Source organism: Ricinus communis, chromosome 2, assembly GCF_019578655.1.
Source record: "Ricinus communis isolate WT05 ecotype wild-type chromosome 2, ASM1957865v1, whole genome shotgun sequence".
NCBI lineage: Eukaryota > Viridiplantae > Streptophyta > Magnoliopsida > Malpighiales > Euphorbiaceae > Ricinus > Ricinus communis.
Window position 1 is genome coordinate 8,382,121 of NC_063257.1, and position 24,470 is coordinate 8,406,590.

At 32.5% G+C, this 24,470-nt stretch overlaps 3 protein-coding genes across 8 annotated transcripts; all 3 read left to right on the forward strand.

The window, feature by feature from the left end:
- Positions 1 to 284: 284 nt before the first annotated feature.
- On the forward strand, positions 285 to 3,169 carry LOC107262352 (G-type lectin S-receptor-like serine/threonine-protein kinase LECRK1). Its single transcript, XM_015727714.3, has one exon. The coding sequence runs from the start codon at positions 622 to 624 to the stop codon at positions 3,040 to 3,042; it is 2,421 nt and encodes an 806-aa protein (XP_015583200.2). The 5' UTR covers positions 285 to 621; the 3' UTR covers positions 3,043 to 3,169.
- A 589-nt stretch (positions 3,170 to 3,758) lies between these two features.
- Positions 3,759 to 6,541, forward strand: LOC8276618 (RNA-binding protein 2). 6 transcript variants are annotated; one of them, XR_007214879.1, is made up of 7 exons: positions 3,763 to 4,078; positions 4,771 to 4,907; positions 5,010 to 5,301; positions 5,443 to 5,504; positions 5,597 to 5,678; positions 5,931 to 6,093; positions 6,210 to 6,541. XR_007214879.1 is itself a non-coding variant. In XM_048371224.1 (6 exons), exons 1-6 carry the CDS (start codon positions 3,988 to 3,990, stop codon positions 6,035 to 6,037), a joined length of 771 nt encoding a protein of 256 aa, XP_048227181.1. In that variant the 5' UTR covers positions 3,760 to 3,987; the 3' UTR covers positions 6,038 to 6,541. The 6 variants fall into 6 exon arrangements, 4 of the variants coding, with proteins under 4 accessions (XP_015583204.1, XP_048227181.1, XP_015583206.1 ...); XR_001536239.3 differs by having other exon boundaries at positions 3,766 to 4,078; positions 5,959 to 6,093; XM_048371224.1 differs by having other exon boundaries at positions 3,760 to 4,078; positions 5,931 to 6,541.
- Positions 6,542 to 12,391: 5,850 nt separating this feature from the next.
- On the forward strand, positions 12,392 to 13,716 carry LOC107262355 (extensin). The gene is made up of 2 exons (XM_015727721.3): positions 12,392 to 13,341; positions 13,456 to 13,716. The coding sequence occupies exon 1, from the start codon at positions 12,425 to 12,427 to the stop codon at positions 13,316 to 13,318; it is 894 nt and encodes a 297-aa protein (XP_015583207.1). The 5' UTR covers positions 12,392 to 12,424; the 3' UTR covers positions 13,319 to 13,341; positions 13,456 to 13,716.
- Positions 13,717 to 24,470: the final 10,754 nt, after the last annotated feature.

The window sequence follows — 24,470 nt, forward strand, 5'->3', positions numbered from 1 at the left end:
GGCACTTTGGCACAGACCTTTTTGAATGGACTAGAATAAGCCTAATTATTATTTTTTTCACCAATTTTTGTAAAAATAATCACCTGAAATGGTAATTGCCTTAATTTGAAAGAAAAAAAAAAAAAATGCCCCACAAACGTTCTCTTCGTATTTTTCCTTCAACCACTTTGAGACTGCAAAACTGCAGAAAGCAAAACTTCGCAGAGAATTATGCTTTTCCTGCATAATGAATTCAAACTAAATCACCTGTAAGAAAAAGAATTGGAAATAATGATATAACAAAGAGGGTATATTACTTGTGTCCAACATATTTTAGAGTGAACATGGGAAGTATACAATAGCCATGACACAAATATCATATTCAATTGTGAAGTTAGCATCCTTCAAATATGAAAATAGAGTTTACCTTTGGCCACTATAACACATGCTATTCGATTTTGACAATCGTGATTCATGGCCTTTGCAAGACTTTCTTTCTAGTTCTACCCTTGTACTCAACTCAGCCAACTTTTGTTGACTTCTTCCTGTCCAACACTCGAGTTTCTGAAAATTTGATTCAAGTGGACATCAACCATATATTTTCTTTTTCATTTTTATTTCAATATCTTGAGAAATTGAAATATGAGGATGCCTTCTCTTTTGAGAAGGCAAGGATCAAGATTAACAGTTATTACCTGCCAAAATTTTGCAGCAATGTTTCTTTTTCTTCTTTTTCTAAGTTCCATTTTTTCTGGTGCAACAGCACAACAAAGAGTTTCCAATATCAGCCTTGGTTCTGCACTCACCCCCACTAGCACTTCATATTGGTCCTCAAATTCTGGCCATTTTGCTTTTGGTTTTTACCCAGAAGGGAATGGCTTCGCTGTTGGCATTTGGTTTGCGAACATCCAGCAGAGAACAGTCATATGGACGGCAAATCGCGATGACACTCCACTTCCAAGTGATGTGACCTTGACCTTGAGTACTGATGGCAGGCTCATCTTACAGTTTAATCAAGGCCAGGAGATACCCATTTCAGATGCTACTCTGTATGCTTCCTCCGCCTCCATGCTTGATTCCGGTAACTTTGTACTCTATGATTCAGAATCAAGGATCATTTGGCAGACTTTTGATGCTCCAACAGACGCTATAATATCAGGACAACGCCTTCTGGCAGGGAAACAACTGGTGGCTAGCATCTCCAACACAAATCATTCAAGTGGAAGATTTGAACTCATCATGCAAACAGATGGCAACCTGGTGTTGTATCCTGCACAAAATCCAAAAGCACCAAATTCTGCTTACTGGCATACAGAAACATTTACTGCTGGAAATAATGTGAGTTTGAACCTCAAAAGCAATGGGCAGTTATACCTGCTAAATTCTACTGGCTTTATTATAAAGACTCTAAAAGATGCGGGAACTATATCTGGTAACCCAATCTATCGTGCAACAATTGATGTAGATGGAATATTCAGGCTGTATTCACATAATCTGGATCAAAACAGTAATTGGTCGATTGAGTGGTCATCATCTGACAACTTGTGCAATCCAATTGGCTTGTGTGGCTTGAATTCATATTGTACTCTTGCAGGTGGGAGTCCTACATGTGTTTGTACTCCTGGTTTTGATTTTATTGATCACAGCCAGAAGAATTTGGGCTGCAAGAAGAATTCCTCTTCAGTTGATTGCACGAGCTTGGCAGAGAGTAATTTTACCATGCATGAACTGAGGGATATAACATGGGAAGACAACCCATATTCTATTCTCTCATCCAGCACAAGAGCTGCATGCAGAGAGGAATGTTTAGGAGACTGCAACTGTGAAGCTGCAATATATAATCAGAATCAAGAGTGCAGAAAACAAAAGCTTCCTCTGAGATTTGGGAGAACCCAAAAAGGTCAAATCTCAACTTTTATTAAAATAAGCATTGGAAATTCAAGGACAACAGGGGGGAGCATTGAAAGAAAAAATGGACAAGGAAAGGATGTCCTAATAATAGGCATTGTATTTTTAACTCTTTCAATTATTATGCTAGCAATTTTTGGCATTCTATTCTTCAGATATCGCATTTGGAATTACAAAAAGATTTCAAGTCATCCAAATGATGAACTGCTAGAAGATGTCACATTGCGATCATTCACATTTGATGAGCTCAAGAAAGCAACAAACAATTTCAAGAATGAAATTGGTAGAGGGGCTTCCGGGACAGTTTTTAAAGGGGTCTTATCAAATAGCAGTAGAGCAGTGGCCATCAAGAGGTTGGAGAAAATGGTGGCAGAAGGTGAGAGGGGATTTCAGAATGAGATGAAAATAATAGGGAGAACCCATCACAAAAACCTTGTTCGACTGTTTGGTTACTGCCAAGATGGGACTAATAAGCTTCTGGTGTATGAGTACATGAGCAGCGGCTCACTTGCAGATTTTCTCTTCAAAGGTGAAGAAAAGCCGGCTTGGGAGGAAAGAATACAAATCGCACTGAACGTAGCCCGAGGCATTTTCTATTTGCATGAGGAGTGTTCGACACCGATAATCCACTGCGACATCAAACCTGAAAACATATTGATGGATGAGAAAGAAGGAGCAAAAATTGCAGATTTTGGTTTGTCTAAGCTTCTAATGCCCAACCAATCAAAGACATATACAGGAGTCAGAGGAACAAGAGGATATGTTGCACCTGAATGGCACACGAACTTACCAATAACTGTCAAAGCAGATGTCTACAGCTACGGAATCATGTTGCTAGAGATTATATGCTGTCGAGAGAATGTGGACATGAGTGTTCCAGACGATGAGATAGTTCTTGCAAACTGGGTCTATGACTGCTTTGAGGCTAAGGAGCTAGATAAGCTAATGCAGGATGAAGTGGTTGAGGAGGGTAAATTTGAGAGGATGGTTAAGGTGGGACTCTGGTGCATCCAGGATGAGCCATCATTGCGGCCGTCAATGAAGAAGGTGCTCCTGATGTTGGAAGGGACAATAGACATACCAACCCCTCCTAGTCCTCCTGCCTTTTCCAGTAGCTATGACAAGAGGGCAACAACATCTTTGACAGTTGTATGATTGTGCAGTTACATGGTCATATTTCTTGTAGCATCTGCTTTCTGTATTTAAAAAGATGAATTTTATTGTTCTATCTAGAAACTGCTTGTGAAGCTTGATCCAGCACGAACAAGAACTTTACCACTTCTCTCTTAAACACTATCATCTCTCATAATTAAGTACTTGTCTTCTTTATTATTTCCTCAAATACTATCAGACGTAAAAATGCAGAAAACTCATAATGTGACTCAATCTAAGCATATCATATATTAAAAAAATGGAGCACAAAAACTGAACTTAGTGAAGAAAACCAATCTAAGTACCAGTAGTTACTCAAATGACCATAATTGATCAAACAATTGGCAAACTGTAATGCCCTTACTACCAAAGATCATGCCCTAATTACCATTGAAACTGCGCTTAATTATATATTCAGTTTCAAGCATTTAACCTTTTCTACGAGTTTCTCGGCAGCCAAACAAAGAGTAATGTATCGCAAAATTTAACATAGTAGACAATTGTAAATAAATAGATTAATGTTTTGATTGATTACCTCATTGATCATCGATCCTGTTTAGAGAAGCAAATTCCTTTGCAGTTAAAATGTCAAAATTCCAGTTCTCAGCCGTTGGATATAGTAAAACAGTAGAAGCGCGTTTTTCTTTGGGCGCCACAATTATTCTCACGTGACGTGGCCTGATTCTATTGGCTACACAGGAAGAAAAATACGAACCCGCCCACAGCGAATCATCGGATTATCCTCTGACAAAAACGTACCCGTACAAGGCTAAGGATTTTTGGTAAATGTGAGTCAGTTATCCAACAGAAATTCAAAGCTAAAGTTCTTTCTCGGATCGAAATCAGAGAGTTTGTTTTTTTTTTTTAATTTTAATTTACCACTAAAATCTGTAATTCTCTCATAAATTCCAATTATTTCCGAAATCAATTTGTTAGAGACGCCGTAGCATGACGGACGGCTACTGGAATCATCGCCACCAGCAGCAGCATCCTCTTCTTCAGTCTGGGGAAAGTCTAAAACGACATCGTCCGGAATACGGTACCGTTTCTTTTTCCTGCTTTTTTTTTTTTTCAAATTGTGGATCCTTCCTGTAAATTAATGAAAAAAGATGTTTTTCCTTTAGTTTACATAGTTAGTAAGATAAATTTCCACTCAAATTACTTAGAAAAGTTATTAGAATTGTAATTAAGCATTTTAGACGGGTTATTTATTGAGTTAATTAGAAGACTTGCTTTACATGGGTTTCCTTCACTATTTGTTTTTTGTTAATGCAAATCGTATTATCATTCACTTTCAGTCTGCTCCTTCTCCATTAGTGATACAAAATCCTAATCTTAATGCCAATGCTCTTATTGAAACCAGTCTTAAACCATTTCTTTAATTTCAAATTGTGCTTGCAATTTGTCATTTTTATACTGCAAATTTTCTAATTAGCCGAAACACGAAAACTTTGTTGCGGCATCTAGAATGTGTTTTTATTTTGTATGGGAAGACATGTTGCAGTAGTTAGATATTTAATTCACTTTTGCGTAAGCCTAAGCTGTGGGTTTCTTGAATTGAATGCCTTTAGATATTTAATTTTAGAAATAAAGATTTATGCTGTTTTCTTGATATGATCTTCCTTTGCTAATTCAATATACAGCTGTTTTATACATTTTTTAAGAATGAGAGTTAGCTTTTGCTGTTAAGGGTGAAATTTATACTTATGATTAACGTTTTCAAACGTTCAGATATCGCATCTTCAGGGCTGCCTTCAAGCCATGAGATTCATAACTATTATCCAAGAGATGATGATCGGGAACGCTATCAGGCTGTGAAGGACTCTAAGACAATTGGATCAGCATATGATCGGTATCTGCAAAATGCGGTAGCCCATTAAAACCTTGTGCTTTCTCCTGTTTTTATTATTTCTTTTTTCATACATCACGTCCATTGCTTGCTGAAATAATCATTTTAATTGCTTTTGAAGCAAATTGCTCCTCTCTCTTCTGGAGAAGCTAGCGGATTAAGTGTTGGGTTTGGGAGGGCCAGTGGTGGTGGGATGACTGGACTTCCAATACTTGATTCTGGTATGGCGCGTCGAGCTCGGCCCAGTGGTCAAGATCTTGCATCAAATGGTAGAGACATTGGTTTTGTTAGTCAGCCCCCAGCGAATAAAATAGCTAGGCCTGTTCGTGAAACTGTACCTCTGCCTCAAGATGCTTCAAGCACTCTGTATGTTGAGGGCCTCCCTCCTGGCAGCAAAAGGAGGGAAGTAGCTCGTATCCTCTTGATGATGTATTAATGTATTAAAGTTATATCATTTTTTGACCAAAACGTAATCTCTAACCCCACTCCTCTTATTTTTTCCTTTTTTCCTTTTCTTTTACATTTCTTTTGTTATTCCTTTACTGGATGTATAGATATTTTTCGCCCTTTTGTAGGATACAAGGAAGTGAGACTTGTGAGCAAAGAATCCAAGAATGTAAGTGTTTACGGAAAAATTATATTTTACCAGTGCATGGTTTCTTATATGTTGGCTTGTTGGAAGTGATTCTCTTTTTATGGACTTTGCAGCGTACCAGAGATCCTATCATCCTTTGTTTTGTTGATTTTGATGATGCAGCCTGTGCAGCTACTGCTATGAGCGCCTTGCAAGGTCATTTAATCCTCTTTTTGTCAATGTCTAAAGAAAAAGGAATGCACCAAAGACACATTGCAGCAATGTCAGCTTGTATTTCAATATACACTCATATATGTATTTGCATGTGCATGTGTAAAATGCATCATTTTGATATTTTGTTTGGTCATGTGCCAATTCGTAGCAATGATCCTTTTATTGTCTATTTTTTTCTAAACTTCCTGCATAACTGCCTTACTGCATCTTTATGATGATATTGACAATATGAAGGCAGTAGCTTGTTATTTTTCTCGTACAGAAGGTTATTTCTTAAATCATCTTATAGTAATGAAACTAAGAAAGCCACCTATATTTATCTACCACTATGGAGGAAGTAAATAAGAGATTTTGTGCTGCAAACTGCAAACTGAGACTGAAAATACAGAGCCGAAAGGTATATTTCTTGGTGAAACCCTTGAAAATTTATGAGCAGAATTCTTTGCATGTTCTTCCCAGCGTTATGCTTTTCTGAAATGCGTGTTGATGCTAACTTATGGATTGATCCTGCAGGTTATAAAATGGACGAACATGATTGTGAATCTAGTTGCTTGAGGCTACAGTTTTCTCGGTACCCTGGTCCAAGATCTGGTGGTTCTGGAAGTCGTGGAAAGAGGTGAACTAGTGTCTAGGACTCTTATCATAAATGCATATCTTCTACTTATTTACCCTGCCTTTGCAAGTTTGCAATATACAACAATATATTTGAGCAAAATTGTAATTTAGATTGCTCGGTCCTGCTTACACTAATTGTTAGTACTTTAGATGAAATGTAGTGAAAGGATAAGGTGTTGTATAACTTCTGAAGATTAATTATATAAACTAACAAAAGAAATGTTTGATTACTTGACACAATCCTGTAGTTCCCAATTTTCATGGAAGAAAAGTGTGTCGTATGATCATTATAAGATGACTAGCTCTTCCTGATTTTCTAGCATTTGCAATCTGATAGTTCGGATGTGCGAAATATCACCTTTTGCTTTCCAACTATGCATTATGTTCTACTCAAATGCAAATCCATTTAAGATCTTTTTCTTCTTTCATGTTCTTTACTGGCTTGTTCTAAAGATGAAACATGCAATGAAAGATTATCCGAGTGTTCATTCAGGACACATTGTTAAATTTCTCTTTATTCTGATAAACGAAAGCATAGATTTTCATACAAAGGTGCAGATTAAGGAAGGATTTTGTCTTCAGAGAAACCGGTATGCTTGTATATCACTCATTTGTATTTGTTTCCTTTTTATGGTTTCTTTCAATTTCTACTGAACGGGAAACAAAAGTTACCGTGAGACAGGCTTCGTTTCCTTTTTTTTTTATTTTTTTTTTAATCATCTTTTTTAGTTATAACTTGAGCAATTTGATGAATTTTGTTGGTTAAGTGCTTGTAACCTTGAAAACGAATTTTTGAAACTTCAAGGCTAACCAGAAACCATTAATTATATTTTAATTCCTCTAAAAGAGATAATAATATAAATAATCATTAAACTTTACTTTTAGTTTTATTCTAGTCATAAAATTTTAATTTATTTTGTTTTGGTCGTTCAATTTCAATTTTAGTTCAGATAAGTTTCTTCGCAGATAAAAGATCGACGCATAGTAAAAAGAATTAATTAAAAAATATAATTAAAAAAAAAATTTATTGAAAAAGTAATTAAATTGTAATCAAAATTATAATAAATAATTAAAAATAAAATAAAATAAATTTCTATAACTAAAATAAAACTAAATTCAAAATACTCTAAAATATCGGGTCCACATTATCAACTAAATAGCTTATATTTCACTTGATGAAACTAGTCCATATAATGAACAATATACTTCGTGTTTCAGTTGATGAACCTAGTCTACCACATAACTAGATACAATTAAATGATTGATTGGTTACTTAATTGGTTCGGAGGATAATAAGACTTAATTTTTTATTATATTTATACTTGTATTAAATTCTGGTGTCATTTTTAAAATAATCTTATTTTACCACTAAATTAAAAACACCATTAAACATTTTCATATAGAAATTACTTAAAGAGTACATAGCTCTCCCAGTAAAGATTAAAACTATAATATGCTAAACAAAAATATACATCTAACTCCTAACTGCACCTCCTAAAATAATAATATCATTTTGAACTGGTCAAGATCGCTGGTTCATTCATGTACTCTTTGGAAATGACCACACCTTCATTTTCAGGCTTCAACTACGCCTACCAGACTTTAATTCCTTGAAGCCCCCAGTACGGGCCTGCTGCTTCACTTCAAATAAAAATAAATAAATAAATATAATATAATATATGTTTGACTATAAATAATATATAATTTATAAATCGGCCTAATTTCTGTCCGATCTTAAAAAATTTAAGATGCATAGGATAAAAATTGAACCATGAATAGATTAAAACGATTAAAAATAACTAGTAACTATTGTATTAACATTTCGATCTTCTATTTTCACAGTACATATTAACATTATATAAATTTTTTTTAAAAAAGGGCATCTTTTAGACTTTGCATGGCATTTTCTAAAAGCATATACCTAACAAATTGAAATGCATTTAATGGGATTGATTGATCTAATTAACAAATAAAAATCGATTAATTAAGCAAATCAATTATCTTATGTTACATCAATAGATAGATTAATGAGGAAAAACTGAGAAGGAATGATATGGTTGCTGTCATGATACAGTGTTCTTTGAATGATAATGGAACATGTGAAATCAGTGTCTTTCCATCCCCCCAAATGGTAGACATATGTCACCTTTAGTAAATTAAATAAAGACAGCCCACTTACTAATTTTCTTTATTTGTCTTTTGGAGAATTGGATCTAAATCACACAAATTGTTTAAATTAAACATAAAAGTAATGAATGATTAGTTCAGTTTTTTTTTTCTTTCTAATTAGGTGTTAAAGATAGTTTGGGAATATTATAAATTTATTAGAATATCTCTCACTCTTATAAAATGATCAATTTCGAAATTTAATTAAAACGTTAAAAAATGAAGAATTCTGAAAAGTGAGAAGTTATTTAAAATTCGTGAATTTTTTTATTTATTAAATAATAAATTTAAGTTAAATTTATGAAATTTTTAAAAATTTCTCATTTAAAATCTCAAAATTGAAACAAGATCTAAATTCCATTGCAATTTCTCGAGGAGGATGAAAGAGACTGTATGTCATACATTAATGGATTCACTCAGACAATATGTTTGTACATAGTTGAAAGTGAATTATAATATAACAAAAAATAAGATTTTTTAAAAAATGTGAACATCTTGTAAATATTTAAATTTTATCTTAGCAATTCAAACTAACTAGAGACTTTTAGATACAATTAATTAAGTTTTTAATTGTATCTTTGATTACTATACTTTTTTTCTTCTTTCATCAAAAGTCATTTAATGTTTGGTTACTTAATTGACTATATGGGTTTGGCAGATAAAAAGAGTATACTTTAAACTTGAATTAATCAATTACAGCTGCAAATCTTAGTCATTAGTGAAAACAATTAAAAAATTTAATCAGAATTAGTTGCAGCAAGGAATTATGTATACTGTGGATGTCTGAGATTATTTTTCTGTTTTCACCTAAGAAGTTTTGAATGGAAATACAGATATATATTTTAATGATTAAATAAATTGGTTAACATCTAAGTGACGAGTCAATTTATCGCGAGACTTATTTATGCCATTATCCTTATTAGAAATCTAAATTCATTCTCAAAACTCAAAAATGGAAATAAGAGAAACCTATTATTGGATTGCAAATTAGAAAATGATATAAAAATAAAAATTTACAATAAATGTATTAAAAGTAGTACTTCAAACTTGCCGGGAGGAGCTACACTCGAGAGATTTAGTTAGGTATATCTCAACTTAATCAAGTCCAGTCCTCTTTTTTGTTTGTAAATTAAGAAAAAGAAAAGAGTTAAATCCTTATAGTATAAGTAAAGAAAAGCACGACCTAGTTTTACTGTTTTATAATTTAAAATATGTGACTTTTTAAAAAAAAATAAATAAAAGGAGAAATATGGTTGTAAATCATAACAGAAAAATGTGTTTCACCGTTAAAAAATATCGACTTGTAATGATTCAACCACCTACCTTCACTTCAATTAACCATTATTATCAATTTGCTCGTATTTGATAACATGAATTTAAAGCTTAATAACTCTTAATTCTATTATTTAACCGTTAAATAAAAGTTTAAAAAATTATTGACTTAATGAGATTGAATTAACGATAAATTTATATAATTTATTATTTAACAATATATATATAATAATTACCGTACAACTTGTGAGTAAATGATAGTGTTAAATAATAAATCATATAAATTCACACAAGGGAGGCTGCATTGGAGATAACAAACTTCATTTTCAGTAGAAATAATGAAGACATGATGATGAGAAGACGAATTCCTCAAGAAATTTGATTGGTTCGAAAATAACGAATTTTCGTGATTTGGGTAATTTGTATTGATTTGTTGTTCTTTTTTCTTAAGCATGAGATGAGGATGATGCGGAAAATTCCTTTTCCAAAGGAGATTGTCCGGTTCATGATTTAAAAGTCTCTATTTTAATTTGATTGTATTAATTGTTATAGTATTGTTTTTCAAAAATTGACAAATTACATGGACTAACATATCATTTTTTTCAAACAGAAAGAGATAATCTAATCACCAATTCATGGCTCCACCACAAACTCAATTGTTAAAAATGTCTTCCATTGATTACAGTGAGCCAACCACCCTGCCAAATATTTTTGGATTTTTGAATTTTCCACTATTGTTTCTTCTCCCCTTTCTTAATTTTTTAACAATAACCCTTTTATTCTATTTAATAATACATTGAAAAAAAATATTATATATTGAATTGATCGATAAATAAATAGTTACATCCGCCTTCATTATTTGATTAGGTCTTTTTTTGTTCTATTTCGAGTTCATTAATTAATGAATAAACTATTCCATAGCAACAAATATGAATATAACCCACGTAAAAAGGAATTACATAAATCACATAACACTAATAAACTTAATCGGATAGTAAGTACATATTATAATTTATCTAAGATTTTGAATTATTTTTTCATTCATAAAAAACTAAATAAATAAAATTAATAATATTATATATATATATATATAGATCTTACCTAATGCAAATCGAGGTAGATTGATGATGCTCATATGTGAGAATCCAGTCCTTTAGTAGGCTGTGGTCATAAGCAAAAGTTAAAAGAAACAGTCAAACACACAGCTTTTATGGTACATTTAAAGACTGCATATAATACAATATATATCTTAATATTATTGGTAATTATTGAGTCTTCACCAACTCCTGACTCCTTCATGTATTCATTACCAGCATTAGTCTGTGATTAGTTATCAACTTTGCTCTTGGATCGGTATTTTATGAGTCGGTGACTAAATTAATCCCACAATTATAACAGAAAAACGTGACTGATTGCTCCTCCTTTTAAAATGTATTAATTTTATGTCTATAATTTCATGCATCTTTGCTGTATTTTCTTTTCTTTTTTCTTTCTTTTTTTTGTCCTGTGCTAGTTTTGCATGATGTTGTTTTAACAGACCAATCCGAGTCAAGATAATGGAGCTAATTTAATGCGACAAAATGAAATTGAGTTCCTCCTATAAGCTAAGTTGAAACTTTGGTACAAGTGAAAATGAAATGATAATAACAAGTGAAAATGAAATGATAATAAACTGCTAAAACCCTTTTCTTTTTCTTAATAAGAAAATTATTGAATCCTATTCTCTTAATTAATTAATCAATGCTTCTATTTAACATCATATAAGTAATTAAATATTTCATGAGTCTAAAAAGTCTACTCTTTTATCATATATTATTGAATGAGTATCATACTATTGAATAATAAAAGATTTATATATATATATATATATATATATATATATATATATATTCTTTATTGGAAATTGGAGCTGTAACACATATTATCAATTAAAACATAAAATTTAAATGGATTCCAGATAGTAACATAAAAATAATATAATAATTAATATCCTAATATCTTAGCTAAACTACATTTGCATTCTAATTTCACTATTGTTGCCCACAGATTATCAAAAAGAAAGCCATGGAAAATATGAATATAGTAATTAAAGTACTTCCAGAAACAGTTCTTAAGGAGAAAAGAGAAAAAAAAGTAATGCCCAAAATGAGAGAGAAAACATAAGTCACAGCCGCCTGGTCCCGGATCTTGAAGAATCATTGGAAAGTTAGGCAATGTCATGTACACGTTTTCAAAGCCATACGTCAAGAAAATAAAAATATTAATGAATATGGGAGACTTTAGTTTTGAATTATTGCTTTACCTTGCCCTAAATTTGTCTACTGTTTAACTTAATTTAATTTAATTAATTTTTTACTTTATTAATTCTCTGCTTAGCTGGCATGCACCCTTAATCAAATCAAGCCAAAAATCTAACAGTACTATAATCATGACTGGTTCCAAGTAGATAAAAAAAAGAAAGTAAAAGAGACAGAATTCATGATGATAACTACCCGTTCAGACATTACCCCAATTAGTACATTCCAGGTTAATCACTACTTTTAGGTTCATTTACTATGATTGTTTTCTTTTTTCTTTTTTTTTTACTTATTAGGGTTAATTAGTCATTAGAGGGTAAAGACATTATCTATATAAAGGGTTGAGAGTGTTGCTTGAGAAGCATCACAAAAACAAACATGGGGTCTCCAATGGCCACCACTCTCATTGCCACTCTTTTAGTGGTTACACTCTCTCTAAGCTTCCCTTCTGAAACCTCAGCTGACTATCCTTACTACTCTCCTCCTCCTCCCAAGAAATCCCCACCACCTCCTCCACCACCATACAAATACAAATCACCACCTCCTCCTCCTCCAGTGTACTCTCCACCTCCACCACCTTATAAGTATAAGTCTCCACCGCCACCACCTCCAGTTTACAAGTACAAATCCCCTCCACCTCCTCCACCAGTTTATTCTCCACCACCTCACAAGAAGCCTTACAAGTACCAGTCTCCACCACCTCCTCCACCAGTTTATAAATACAAGTCTCCTCCACCCCCTCCACCAGTGTATTCTCCACCACCACCTAAGAAACCCTACAAGTACAAGTCTCCACCACCTCCTACTCCAGTTTACAAGTATAAGTCACCCCCACCTCCTCCTCCAGTGTATTCCCCACCACCACCTAAGAAGCCTTACAAGTACAAGTCTCCACCACCTCCTACTCCAGTTTACAAGTATAAGTCTCCTCCACCACCCAAGAAACCCTACAAGTACAAGTCCCCACCACCTCCTCCACCAGTTTACAAGTACAAATCTCCCCCACCACCAGTCTATTCTCCTCCACCACCCCCATACAAATACAAGTCTCCTCCACCACCCCCTCCAGTATACAAATATAAGTCTCCACCTCCACCACCACCAGTGCACAAGTATCCACCTCCATCACCACCAAAGAAGCCATATAAGTACAAGTCTCCACCACCACCTCCTCCAGTTTACAAGTACAAGTCTCCACCACCACCCCCGGTTCACAAGCCGCCACCACCCCACTACATCTATGCATCTCCTCCTCCCCCCCACCACTACTAGACTATGGATTCCATAGTTTGAAGGTATAATTCGTCACACTACATGATATCCATGCAATTTTTATTTCTACATATAATGACCCTCTTATATAAAATGGGCCGATCACCAAATGACGGAAATCCAATGTATGATTGCAGGAAAAGGAATGTCAGAATAAAGAAAGGGATAGTATAGCAGGAACCCTACAGTTGTAGATCGGAACGAAAGAGAGTTTCCGCGTTTGGTCATGTAGTAGTGTTGTCTTATTTATCTTTTTGTTGAGAGGACAAAATAAAGACGTGCATGTAGGATAAAGTGTTTAATCATTTTCATGTATTTGAAAGTTGTAATAATCATTGGTCCACCATGTTTGCTCATGTCAATAATAATAATTTTATATACATTTCAAATTTCTGCAATTCCATTGCTCGGTTCTTTATATCTTTACCGTAATTTTTATAGTTTTCTTAAACTATAAAACCCAATAGGGTATATATATATATATCATCGTGGGTTACACAAATAATCGAACCATAAAAATGATTAACTCATATGTTTAATAAGAAATAAAAGTATCTAAGTTGGAAATTTTCCCATACTATACCTAATTGCCATTCCTCTTTACTTTTAATAATTCAATCTAATTAATGAGATCTGAATCTAAGGTATAGGGTATTGCTGCATAAAAGCATATGGAAAATGTCTTTGCACTTAAGTAAAGATTAATATCTTTTAGTATAGGTTGCACAGAACCCTCGTTTTAGATACCGAGACTTTACAATGAGACTTTTCCTTTTTAGAAAACGTTTTAAGAATTTCTGAAGAGAGTTTTTTAATGATTTAATTTATTTATTTATTTTTTAAAACTCTTAAGAAACCTTTTAAAAACCAAATTCTTGAAAGATAAAATAAATAACTAAGAATATGAAAGCAAGGCTTGATTATAAATTTGAAAGTGCAACCCTATATCTTTTAACATACAACAGAAAGGGAATGTATATTTTTACGAGAATACCTATGCAGACGGAGATGGGTGCAAGCCACTTTTATTGAAGAGAATATATCTTTATGGATCTGTTTAAATTGTTAAAATGAAGTTTATGATGGTGCCCTTCCACAGGGACAAATATATATATATATATATATATATATATATATATATATATATACAGGCAAGAGTAATAAATTCGTTAATGATATATATCTAACTAGTGTTGACCCTATCCTTCACATCGCTTTCCTTGCTAATTACCATCTGCTTGCAAAGTTTTGGTCTGGCTACTTGCCATTTTAAAATTAATTTTTGCCAGAGAAATACCATTACTATAAACTAAATTTGTTACCTAACTTGCTGGAATTTGGCATATTACTACTAAATTTAATTAACTTATGGTTTTGCCTTTGAATGTATTATTTATTTTTTCTAGTACTTTTAAACTTTTGCGATTGATTTAAATAAATTATCACTTTTGTAACGGATGTAAAACGATCATAATTCTTTATTTTATAACCTACAATCTATTGGACTTTATATGAATTTAAAAAAGAAAATGAGAAAGAAAATATGGTGTTCTCTCTAATCACTTGTATTATATTTAGAATGATATATAAATGCATGAGATTAAGAAAAATGTTATGTAAAAAATAAATAATGCTACATGAAGGAAGTAATTAAAGGTCAGACGTCTTCAAATGGAGATCGTGTCAACAGTACCTTCCTGCAAAAGATCAAAAAGTGTTACCTATGCCTCAACTAACTAATGGTGGAAAAGTCGATGAATTTGATCTCTGAAATTTCTTGCCAAAAACATTTCTAGCATAACCAAGTTAATTAATTATATATCAATTTTTACTAAAATTGATTATTAAGTAATTCAGGGATTAGATTTTGAGGACTGCATACTATAAATTAATTAATATTTTTAAAATTCCTTAATTTGGATTATATAAAAAAATCTTTCATGATAAGTTAATGAAAGAAAAAAGAAATTTTCTCCTTGTATTAATTAATAACTTTCTTTACGATTATATATCTCATAATTTTCTTTTTCTTAGTGCCTTTTCTGGGAGCTAAATTTCTTATTAGGAAAAATATAAAAATTCATTGTGTAGTAATTAATTTTTCAATACAAGAGGTTTTATAGTCTTTTTCTATGACACTTTAGTACTATGCAAATTATATTGCTAGTGATTGAGGTTTAAATTTATTAAAATCGTTAATATTTTAGAAATCGAATTTCAAACAAAGTCCGATTACTGTAAAATCAGTTTTGTTGGATAGATAATAAAGTATAGAATCAAAAAAAAATTAAAAAAATTGTGAGACTGTTTTTCTCCCTCCAAATTTTATAAAATTTGACATTGGTAATTTTAAATGAATCTAAGTTGGTAAGAAATATAATAGTGGTGAAGTCGTAACTAATTAACACTAAATGTATAAACTACAACTATTGAATTAAGGATGTTAGTGAATTTAGATATAAATTGTTAACGTTTTAATTCTCAGGGTACTAAAGGGTGATAAAAAAACCACATGACCCTTGTATGTCAAAAAGTTAAACCATAGATACAGATTTTATACGCTTTCCTCCTTATTGTATTATTTTATTTTTGTATATATATTTAGAGTTAATCTAAGCTTATCGCGTAGAATCTTTTCAGGTGGCAAAAAACTAATTCAAGAGTTTTAACTCAACTGTATATTTAAGGTTCGAATTTAAAATTTTTATTAAGTTAATAAAAAAATTATTACCATCTAATATATAGGTTTTTAAATTATATTATTTTTACAAGTAAAAAAATGCGTCATTAACAGATCTAACACAATTGCATAATCAAAATTTAAATTTAAAATATTAATTAATAAAAAAAAAAACTATTAACTATTAGTACTTTGACCATAATAAACGCCAAAATTGGTTAAGGGCAAGTTGGCTATAATGTAGTGGTAGCAGAGGAATAGGGCAGAGGGTCAAAGGAAAAGGATGATGATAAGAGAGAAAGGGTACGTGAAGTTGGTGAGCATTTATTATTACTCAATCATTTGAAGACAATACCTCCTATTGAGATATATGTTCCCACTAAACTGAGAAATATTAGTATTTAAATAATTAAATATGTATTATTTATTTAATATTATAATATAAAAATATTCAAATATAAATAAAAATCCTAGTTATTATAATATTTAAGATACGTTGAATCTTGATTTATGGTTGTAAGTATGAACGTATGTATTATTTCATTGTAAAAGTGGCAACAATGTTAAGGTTTTGAAAAGTCTCCATCAAGAAAATTTCAGGCATTTCTCCCCTCACCTACTCTTCGAATATATATACATATATATAAAGAACGTCCAGCCTTTTTTTCTTTTTTTTTCTTTTCTGGGCATAATCTTATGCAATTTGCTAGCTGGAGACAAAAGGAAAAAAGAAAAATATTGGGGATAAAAGGAGGATAAAGTTATACTTTTATAAAGAATAAATATAAAACTATATTGTTCAAAAGTGAAGAAAAGAGAAAGAAAGCTAAGGACCTGTTTAATTGTGGCAAATTGAAGTTATTTTTCAGAAAATTCTTCTAAGAAAATAAAATAGTAGAGTTTCATATTTAGTTAATTTAGAAAACATTTTCTAAATCTCTATATTTATATTTGAATGTAGAAAACATTTAAAATATTTCTTATTTGGAAAATACAGAGTCACTTTTTGTTATATTTATCTAGACCGATATATATAAGTAGCTTTTATTTTAAATCTTAATATTTTTAAAATTTTTCAAATAAAAAATAAAAAATATAAAATATAAAAAAAACTTAAAAATATAAAAAAAAATTTAAAATTTAAAATGAAAAATATTCTTTAGAACTAAACAACTCCTAAATATCTTTTTTTCCCCATACAATACATAAAATATCTAATCAGATGCATAAGATATTATGGTTTCACCCTTTGATTTAATATATATATATATAAATAAAGATAACTATCCTGGTTATATAACTCATAACTCATTCCGCTCAATAACTTAAAAAAAATTGCATATTAATTAAATAAAAGTATAATTAATCAGAAACCCATGTGAAATGTGAATAATAGTATAGTTGACTTTAAGACATACAAATATCTTTTCATGCGGTCCGATTCGTATAATTGTCTTCAAATGTGGAGTGTCGGATGTTCTTGCTTGCATTAAACTCACTTTTTATTATCAAATCTTTTAAGAAAAAGATTAATTGAATTAAAAATCAAATTACATGAGCATCATTTGCCTCTAGGATCCAACCCCACATGTCTAATTTTTCATATAACAGTCCATTTCCATTTTAATTTTTGATGGCATTCTTTATTTCTTTTCGTAAAAAATAATTTATTTTTGCAGCAAAGAGAAAATATTTTTTGCTAAAATAAATTATTTTCTTTTATTGCATTACATTATAAAAATCACTTAAATTATTTTTCTTTTTAAATTTGGAGTTTACTGGAGAAGATCAACTCTCTTTATTATTAATAGAGTATTTAAACCTGGTTAGATTAGAAAAGAAAATGACTAAATGGTCAATGAAAATTATATAATATTTATTTATTTTTTTCTATTGCACTAATATGATAACTTATCTATTAGCAGTTTGGAGTGTGAAGTAGGAAGATAGCTCCAGAATTTAATCTTGATGTTCCAAATCTAGGTCAATGTGGTTAATTAATCTCATTCTATATTCATAGAGAGAGCATGGCACGTGCACTCTTATTATTATAAACGAGATATAAGAAATTTGAACACTATATTTTATTTAAATTAAAATGTATGTTTATGATCAGATTAAATTTTTTTAATTCACTGACAATGTATTATATATTTGTTTGTGAGTTATTTTTTGCATGTAATTATTGACGCATTAATCCACTAAAAAAGAGTTTGAGACATTAATTATTAAATATTATCACTATGACATTTAACAATATAATATATATTTTTCTATTTTTCATGTTGTTTTTTTCTTTCATGAATATTTGTATATAAAGAAAAGTGAATAAAGACAGATCAGTGGGTAGGATACATCTGATCTGATCAAATAATCTAACGTCAAATTAAGCTAAATTTTTGTAAGAAATGAGCTAATCTTTAATTTAATTCTCAAATAAATTGATGAGATTTGGTAAAACCATATGATTGGTGGACGCTACTCCATTTCTAAAGCTAATTATATCGGAAGCTGGTTAGAGTCTCTACCTTTTGCTATTTTTATTTTTAATTTTATTTATATGTTCTTACTTCATGGTCCCTTCATGTTATCTCTGAACTGGCTTCCATAACGACATGTTTGTATGTTTTCATTTTCTTTCATCTTATATAGCTCATGTAATTGGAAAAATTAACGCCCCATTGGTATTTTATTATTATTATTATTATTATTATTATCAAGAAAGGTAAACTATCAATAAAGTCTTTAAATTGAGCTTTGATGTACCTAAAATAATGGTTAAAAAGCATTAGACAAAATTGTCCGGCAACGCACTTCGATGGCTAAATCAGTAATGGTTTTAAATTGTAAAGTGTGTGATACTTATAGAATAATGAATGTATCTGACATTCTGTAAAAATAGCAGTGCATATGAAGAAGAAAAGCTGAATGAAATGATTTTCTATATATCTATTATAATAACATTACAACATGTATATATATCAGAGTACAGGTCTATATAGGGAATAAATTAGAGCTAATTTCTAGCATTATTCTCCTATGTGAAAGGAATTATAATTATAGCATATACTAACTAAGGTAAGTCAACTAATATACTCCTCCTCAAGTTGGAGAGTGAATATCATGAAGTCCCAACTTGCCGTACAATGTTACAAAGTGCTCTTTTCCCAAGGCTTTTGTGAAGATATCTGCTAGCTGGAAACGTGAGGGAACATAGGAAGGACTGATTGTCTTGGCTTGTAATTTCTCTCGAACTATATAGCAATCTATTTCAATATGCAATGTGTAGGAGATGTTTGTGTAACTTTTAAATCTTGCAATATAAAGCGTAACCAAGTTAGTTCCAAACATGTATTAGCCATAGCTCGATATTCGGCCTCTGCTGATGATCTAGAAACGTTTGTTTTTTCTTAGATTTCCATGAAATGAGAGAGCTGCCAAGAAAGATGCAATAACCTATAACTGACCTTCGTGTAGCATGACAACCTCCCCAATCTAATCACAAAAAGCTTTTAAGGTAAGATTATTATTAAAGGGTAGTAACAAGCCTTGACCCAGTGCACCCTTTGATGTATTTGAGTATTTGGAGAGCAGCATCCTAATGGGGTTTGCGAGGTTCATGCATGTATTGGCTCAAAGTTCGAACAGAGTAAACAATATTTGGTCTTGTAAAGGTGAGATATATCAATCGTCCAATCAATCTTCTGTATTTGGTAGGATCATTTAACAATTCTCCATCTGTAGAAGTGAGTTTCAAATTCTGCTCCATTGGAAATTTGTCTGGACGAGCACCTGTAAGGCCTGAATCTTGCAAAATATCCAGCGCATATTTCCTTTGTGAATACCCGATAAAGTAGATAATTCATTGGCTAAATTCTCATCCACATTGGTAGACATATAAGACTTAGCATAATTTCCCCATTGGCTTGAAACTTTGCAAAACTGATCCAGACATCCTATAATCACTTTCGTTTTATCAGTGTCAGCTTTGACAAACAAAACCATATCATTTACAAACATCAAATGTGAAATCAGAGGACCATTTCTAGAAAGGCAAATAGGCCTCCACTTGCTAAACCTTGCAACTCTGTAAATCAGTTGAGAAAGCCTTTTGATACATAATACAAATAAATAAGGGGATATGGCATCACCTTGTCAAGTACCCCTAGAAGGTTTAAAAGCATATAGCTTGTTTCCATTCCATTGAATACATAAACAGGAGGATTCGACACAAGACATAATATTTCGCACCCACTCCAAGCCTAGACCAATATCCTCGAGAGTATTTTTAAGGATAGGCTAAGAAATTCTATCATAGGCCTTTTCCAAGTCAATCCACACAACCATAAAACCAATCCCCAATTTGTTTTACGCATTGAATGAATAATCTCTTGATAAATCACTATATAATCCATAATTTGCCTTCTTGGGACGAAACTGCTTTAATTGGAAACACTTATATCTGAAAGCAATTTCTTTAGATGATTACATAAGAGTTTCCTTTTCTTGATCGTGAAAATTCAATCCCCATAAAGTATTTCAAGTCTCCAAGATCTTTAATGCGAAAATGTTTAAGGAGGAATCCTTTCAGACTTTCCATTTCCTGCAAATCATTTCCTGTCAAGAGAATATCGTCAATATAAATGAGGATGGCAGTGAATGAATTTCCTTTAGCCTTTGTAAAAAGAGAATAATCAGCCTTTGACTGTTGATAACCAGCCTTTTGAATGGCATTTGAAAAAGTGAAAAACCAATTTCTTGATGCTCGTTTGAGGCCATAGAGAGATTTGTTGAGTCGACATGCAGTATTCTCCCCCTATCGAGGAAGGCCTGGTGGGATATCCATGTATACAACTTCATGCAAATTGCCATGAAGGAAAGCATTTTGAACATCCAATTGATGGGTATACCACTGTCGAGCAGCAGCGACGGTAAAAAGGCAACGAAGTGTAGTGAGTTTGGCTGTAGGTGAAAACGTTTCTTGATAATCAACACCCTCAACTTAAGTGTAACCTTTTGCAATAAGACGAGCCTTGTAACGCTTAATTGTCCTATTATATTTGTACTTAATTTTGTACCCTTATTTATAACCAATGGATTTTTGTCCAACTGGCAAAGGAACGATACTCCGTGTGTTATTTTTTTGCAATGCTTCTAATTCCACATTCATGGCTTGTTGCCAGTTTGGGTCAAGAATGGCTTCATCATAGGAGTTGGGTTCGGAGTGTCCTGTAATGTTAGCTAGAAAAGTACGATGGGGAGGAGAAATACGAGAAAATGAAAGAAAATTAGAGATAGGATATCGAGTACCTTTTATAGGACTGGAGACCGAAGTGGATTGATGGGCTTGAGCAGACATTACATAGTCTTGATGCCACACAGGACGTTGTCTGAAACGGGTGGACTGTCGGATAGGATCTGATGTGTTTGAAGGAAGTGTATCAGGTTCGGGTTGAGGAGTTATAGTTGGTTGGTCAAGAGGATTATGTGTTGGTGGAGCAATATGTAATGGCTCAAGTTTTTGTGTGAGAGGAGATGGGTTAGTTGTAGCAGATGGTTCAATAGGAGTCGAGTCAGGTGTAATATCAAGAAAGTGATCAGGGGTGATATTAGTCGGGGTGGAAGAGAAAGGAAAAGTAGTTTCACAAAATTGAACATCTCGACTAACAAGGAATTTTTTTTATCCATATCATAAAGCTTATAGCCCTTTTGACCAGTAGGATAGCCAACAAAGACACTACACTTAGCACGAGAATCAAATTTAGCGATGGGGTGAACAATAGTTGCATAACAGAGGTAGCCAAATACTCTTAGGTGATTAAAAGAAGGTGGATGTTTATATAACAATTCAAAAGGAGATTTATTGGATAACAATGGTGATGGAATTCGGTTAATGAGGTAAACATCAGTTGAGATACACTCACCCTAAAAATCAAGTGGTAAATGAGATTGAAATAATAATGCACGAGCAACAGTAAGTATGTGGTGATGCTTTTGCTCAACAACTCTGTTTTGTTGGGGAGTATACACGCAAGTGCGTTGATATTCAATGCCATGTGAATGAAAAAAAAATTCAGGGATAGAAATTCTGAACCATTGTCCACTCTAATGGCCTTAACATGGGTATGAAATTGGATATGAACAAAATTAATGAAAGATGTTAAAAAGTGTTATGTTTCAGATTTATGTTGCATAAGAAATATCCAGCTGCATCTCGTAAAATCATTCACAATGATAAGAAAAAAATGTGCACCTGAATGTGTAGGAACTTTATATGGCCCCCAAATATCACAATGTATCAATTCAAAGGCATCATGGGTTGATATAGAGCTTAATGGAAATGGAAGTCTTGTTTGTTTAGCTAAGGGACAGACAGTACAATCATTATTATAAGAGAGATTTTGTAAAGGTAATAATGAAGAAACTAGTTTGAGACGGGATGGTGACGGATGTCCAAGCCACATGTGCCATAGACTTGAAGGGTGAGAAACTTGGTGAGATGCAGAAGTCTTTTGCAATGGAGACATGTAGTATAGACCATTGTGTTGTTTACCCAAGCCAATCATCCCCATCGTCTGCAAGTCCTGTAAAACGCAAAAGGAAGGGAACAAAATGGCACAACAGTTGAGAGCATTAGTAATTTTGCTAGCAGACATCAAGTTTAAGTTAAAAGATGGAACACACAGGATATTTTCTAATGTTATGTCTGAATTGAATGGGACAATTCCGATGGAAGTGATTGGAGCAAATGAACCAGTAGGAAAATTAACAACAGGTATGGAGAAAGATTTTGTTTGTGTGAGAAGTATAGGGTCATAAATGATATGATCAGTGGCTCCACTATCCAAAATCCAAGGTTTTGTAAATGCAGAATTAATTAAAGCACTAGAGAAAGGAGACAGACCTACAACATTTGCATAAGCGTTATTACCAGAACTTTGATTTGAAGAAATTATAGAAATGGCATATGCAAGTTGTTGGAGTTGTTCGGTGGAGAGGCCATAGAGGGATTTAGAAGAATCTTGCTTATTATCTGATTGAGATAACATTGTGGCATTCGCAGCAAAAGTGAAATTGTTGCACTGTCCACGCTGTTGTTGTTGTGATTGATTTTGTCGACTGTTTTGAGGCTTTGTGTTATTGAGGATCCAAGTTCCATTTTTATATTTGCAACGGTCCTCTGTATGGCCTTTTCTATCGCAAAATTTGTAATGTAATTTCAGGGTCCTGCAATTTTCAATTGTATGACCTTTTCTGTTACAGTGTTCACAGTATCTGGCTTTAGAGTTGTTCGAGAAGCTATTATATCGATTTTGAATAGCAGCAGCAATAGAGAAAGGTCCAGTTGGTTCTGAGGTCATTTGTCGTTGTGCTTCGTCTTGGACAACAAGAGAATAAGCTTGACACACATTAGGCAATGGGGACATCTTCTGAATATTTGAGCGAACGTTGTTATAAACGTCGTTCAAACCCATCAAGAATTGCATTAATCGGTCTTATTCTCTTTGATCATCATGTGCCTTTAGCTAATTGCAAGTAGGGAGTGCTTGATGAGTCTCTAGTTCATCCCAAAGGCCTTTGATTTTTGTGTAGTATGTCGAAACTGCCATAGTACCTTGTGAGAGAGAGGCCAAAGATTTTTTGATCTGATATATTATCGGTGCATTCTTCTGTGAAAATTGATCTTTAAAATCTTTCCAAACTTGTTGGGCTAACTTTGCGTGAATAACTCCTCTAGCTGGATTAGGTTCTACAGCGTGATTTAGCCATGATAAAATCAGACTATTGCATTGTTTCCAGATGGCATATTCTGCTGGTTTGTCAACTGCTAAGGTGATTGAATGGTTCCGTCAATAAAACCAATTTTGTTTTTGGCTGTTAGTGCATGGATTATTGATTTACTCCATGATGAGTAATTTGAACCATTTAATTTTTTTTGGGACAAGTATATGTCCAGGATGATCTGATGGGTGGACATAATATGGGTTTGATGGGTCTATGGTAGAAATCATGTTCTTGGTGTTTGGATTGGTTGGTGTTGCTCGAAAGTTGTTTGATGAAATGCCAATAAGAGATTGTGGATCATGGAATGCGATGATTTATGGGTATTGCCAGAATGAGAATGTTATAGAGGTATTGGATATTGTGGATGAGATGAGAAAGGATGGAGTAGCTGTGGATGCTTTTGCTGCTGCTAGTATTCTTCTTGTTTGTGCAAAATTGAATGATGTTTTAAGTGGGAAGTTGATCCAGAATTACTGCTCTGATACCATGTAAAAATAGCAGTGTATATGAAGAAGAAAAGCTGAATGAAATGGTTTTCTATATATCTATTATAACAATATTACAGCATGTATATATATATCAGAGTACATGTTTATATAGGGAATAAATTAGAGCTAATTTCTAGCATTATTCTCTTATGTTAAAGAAATTATAATTATAGCATATACTAACTAAGGTAAGTCAACT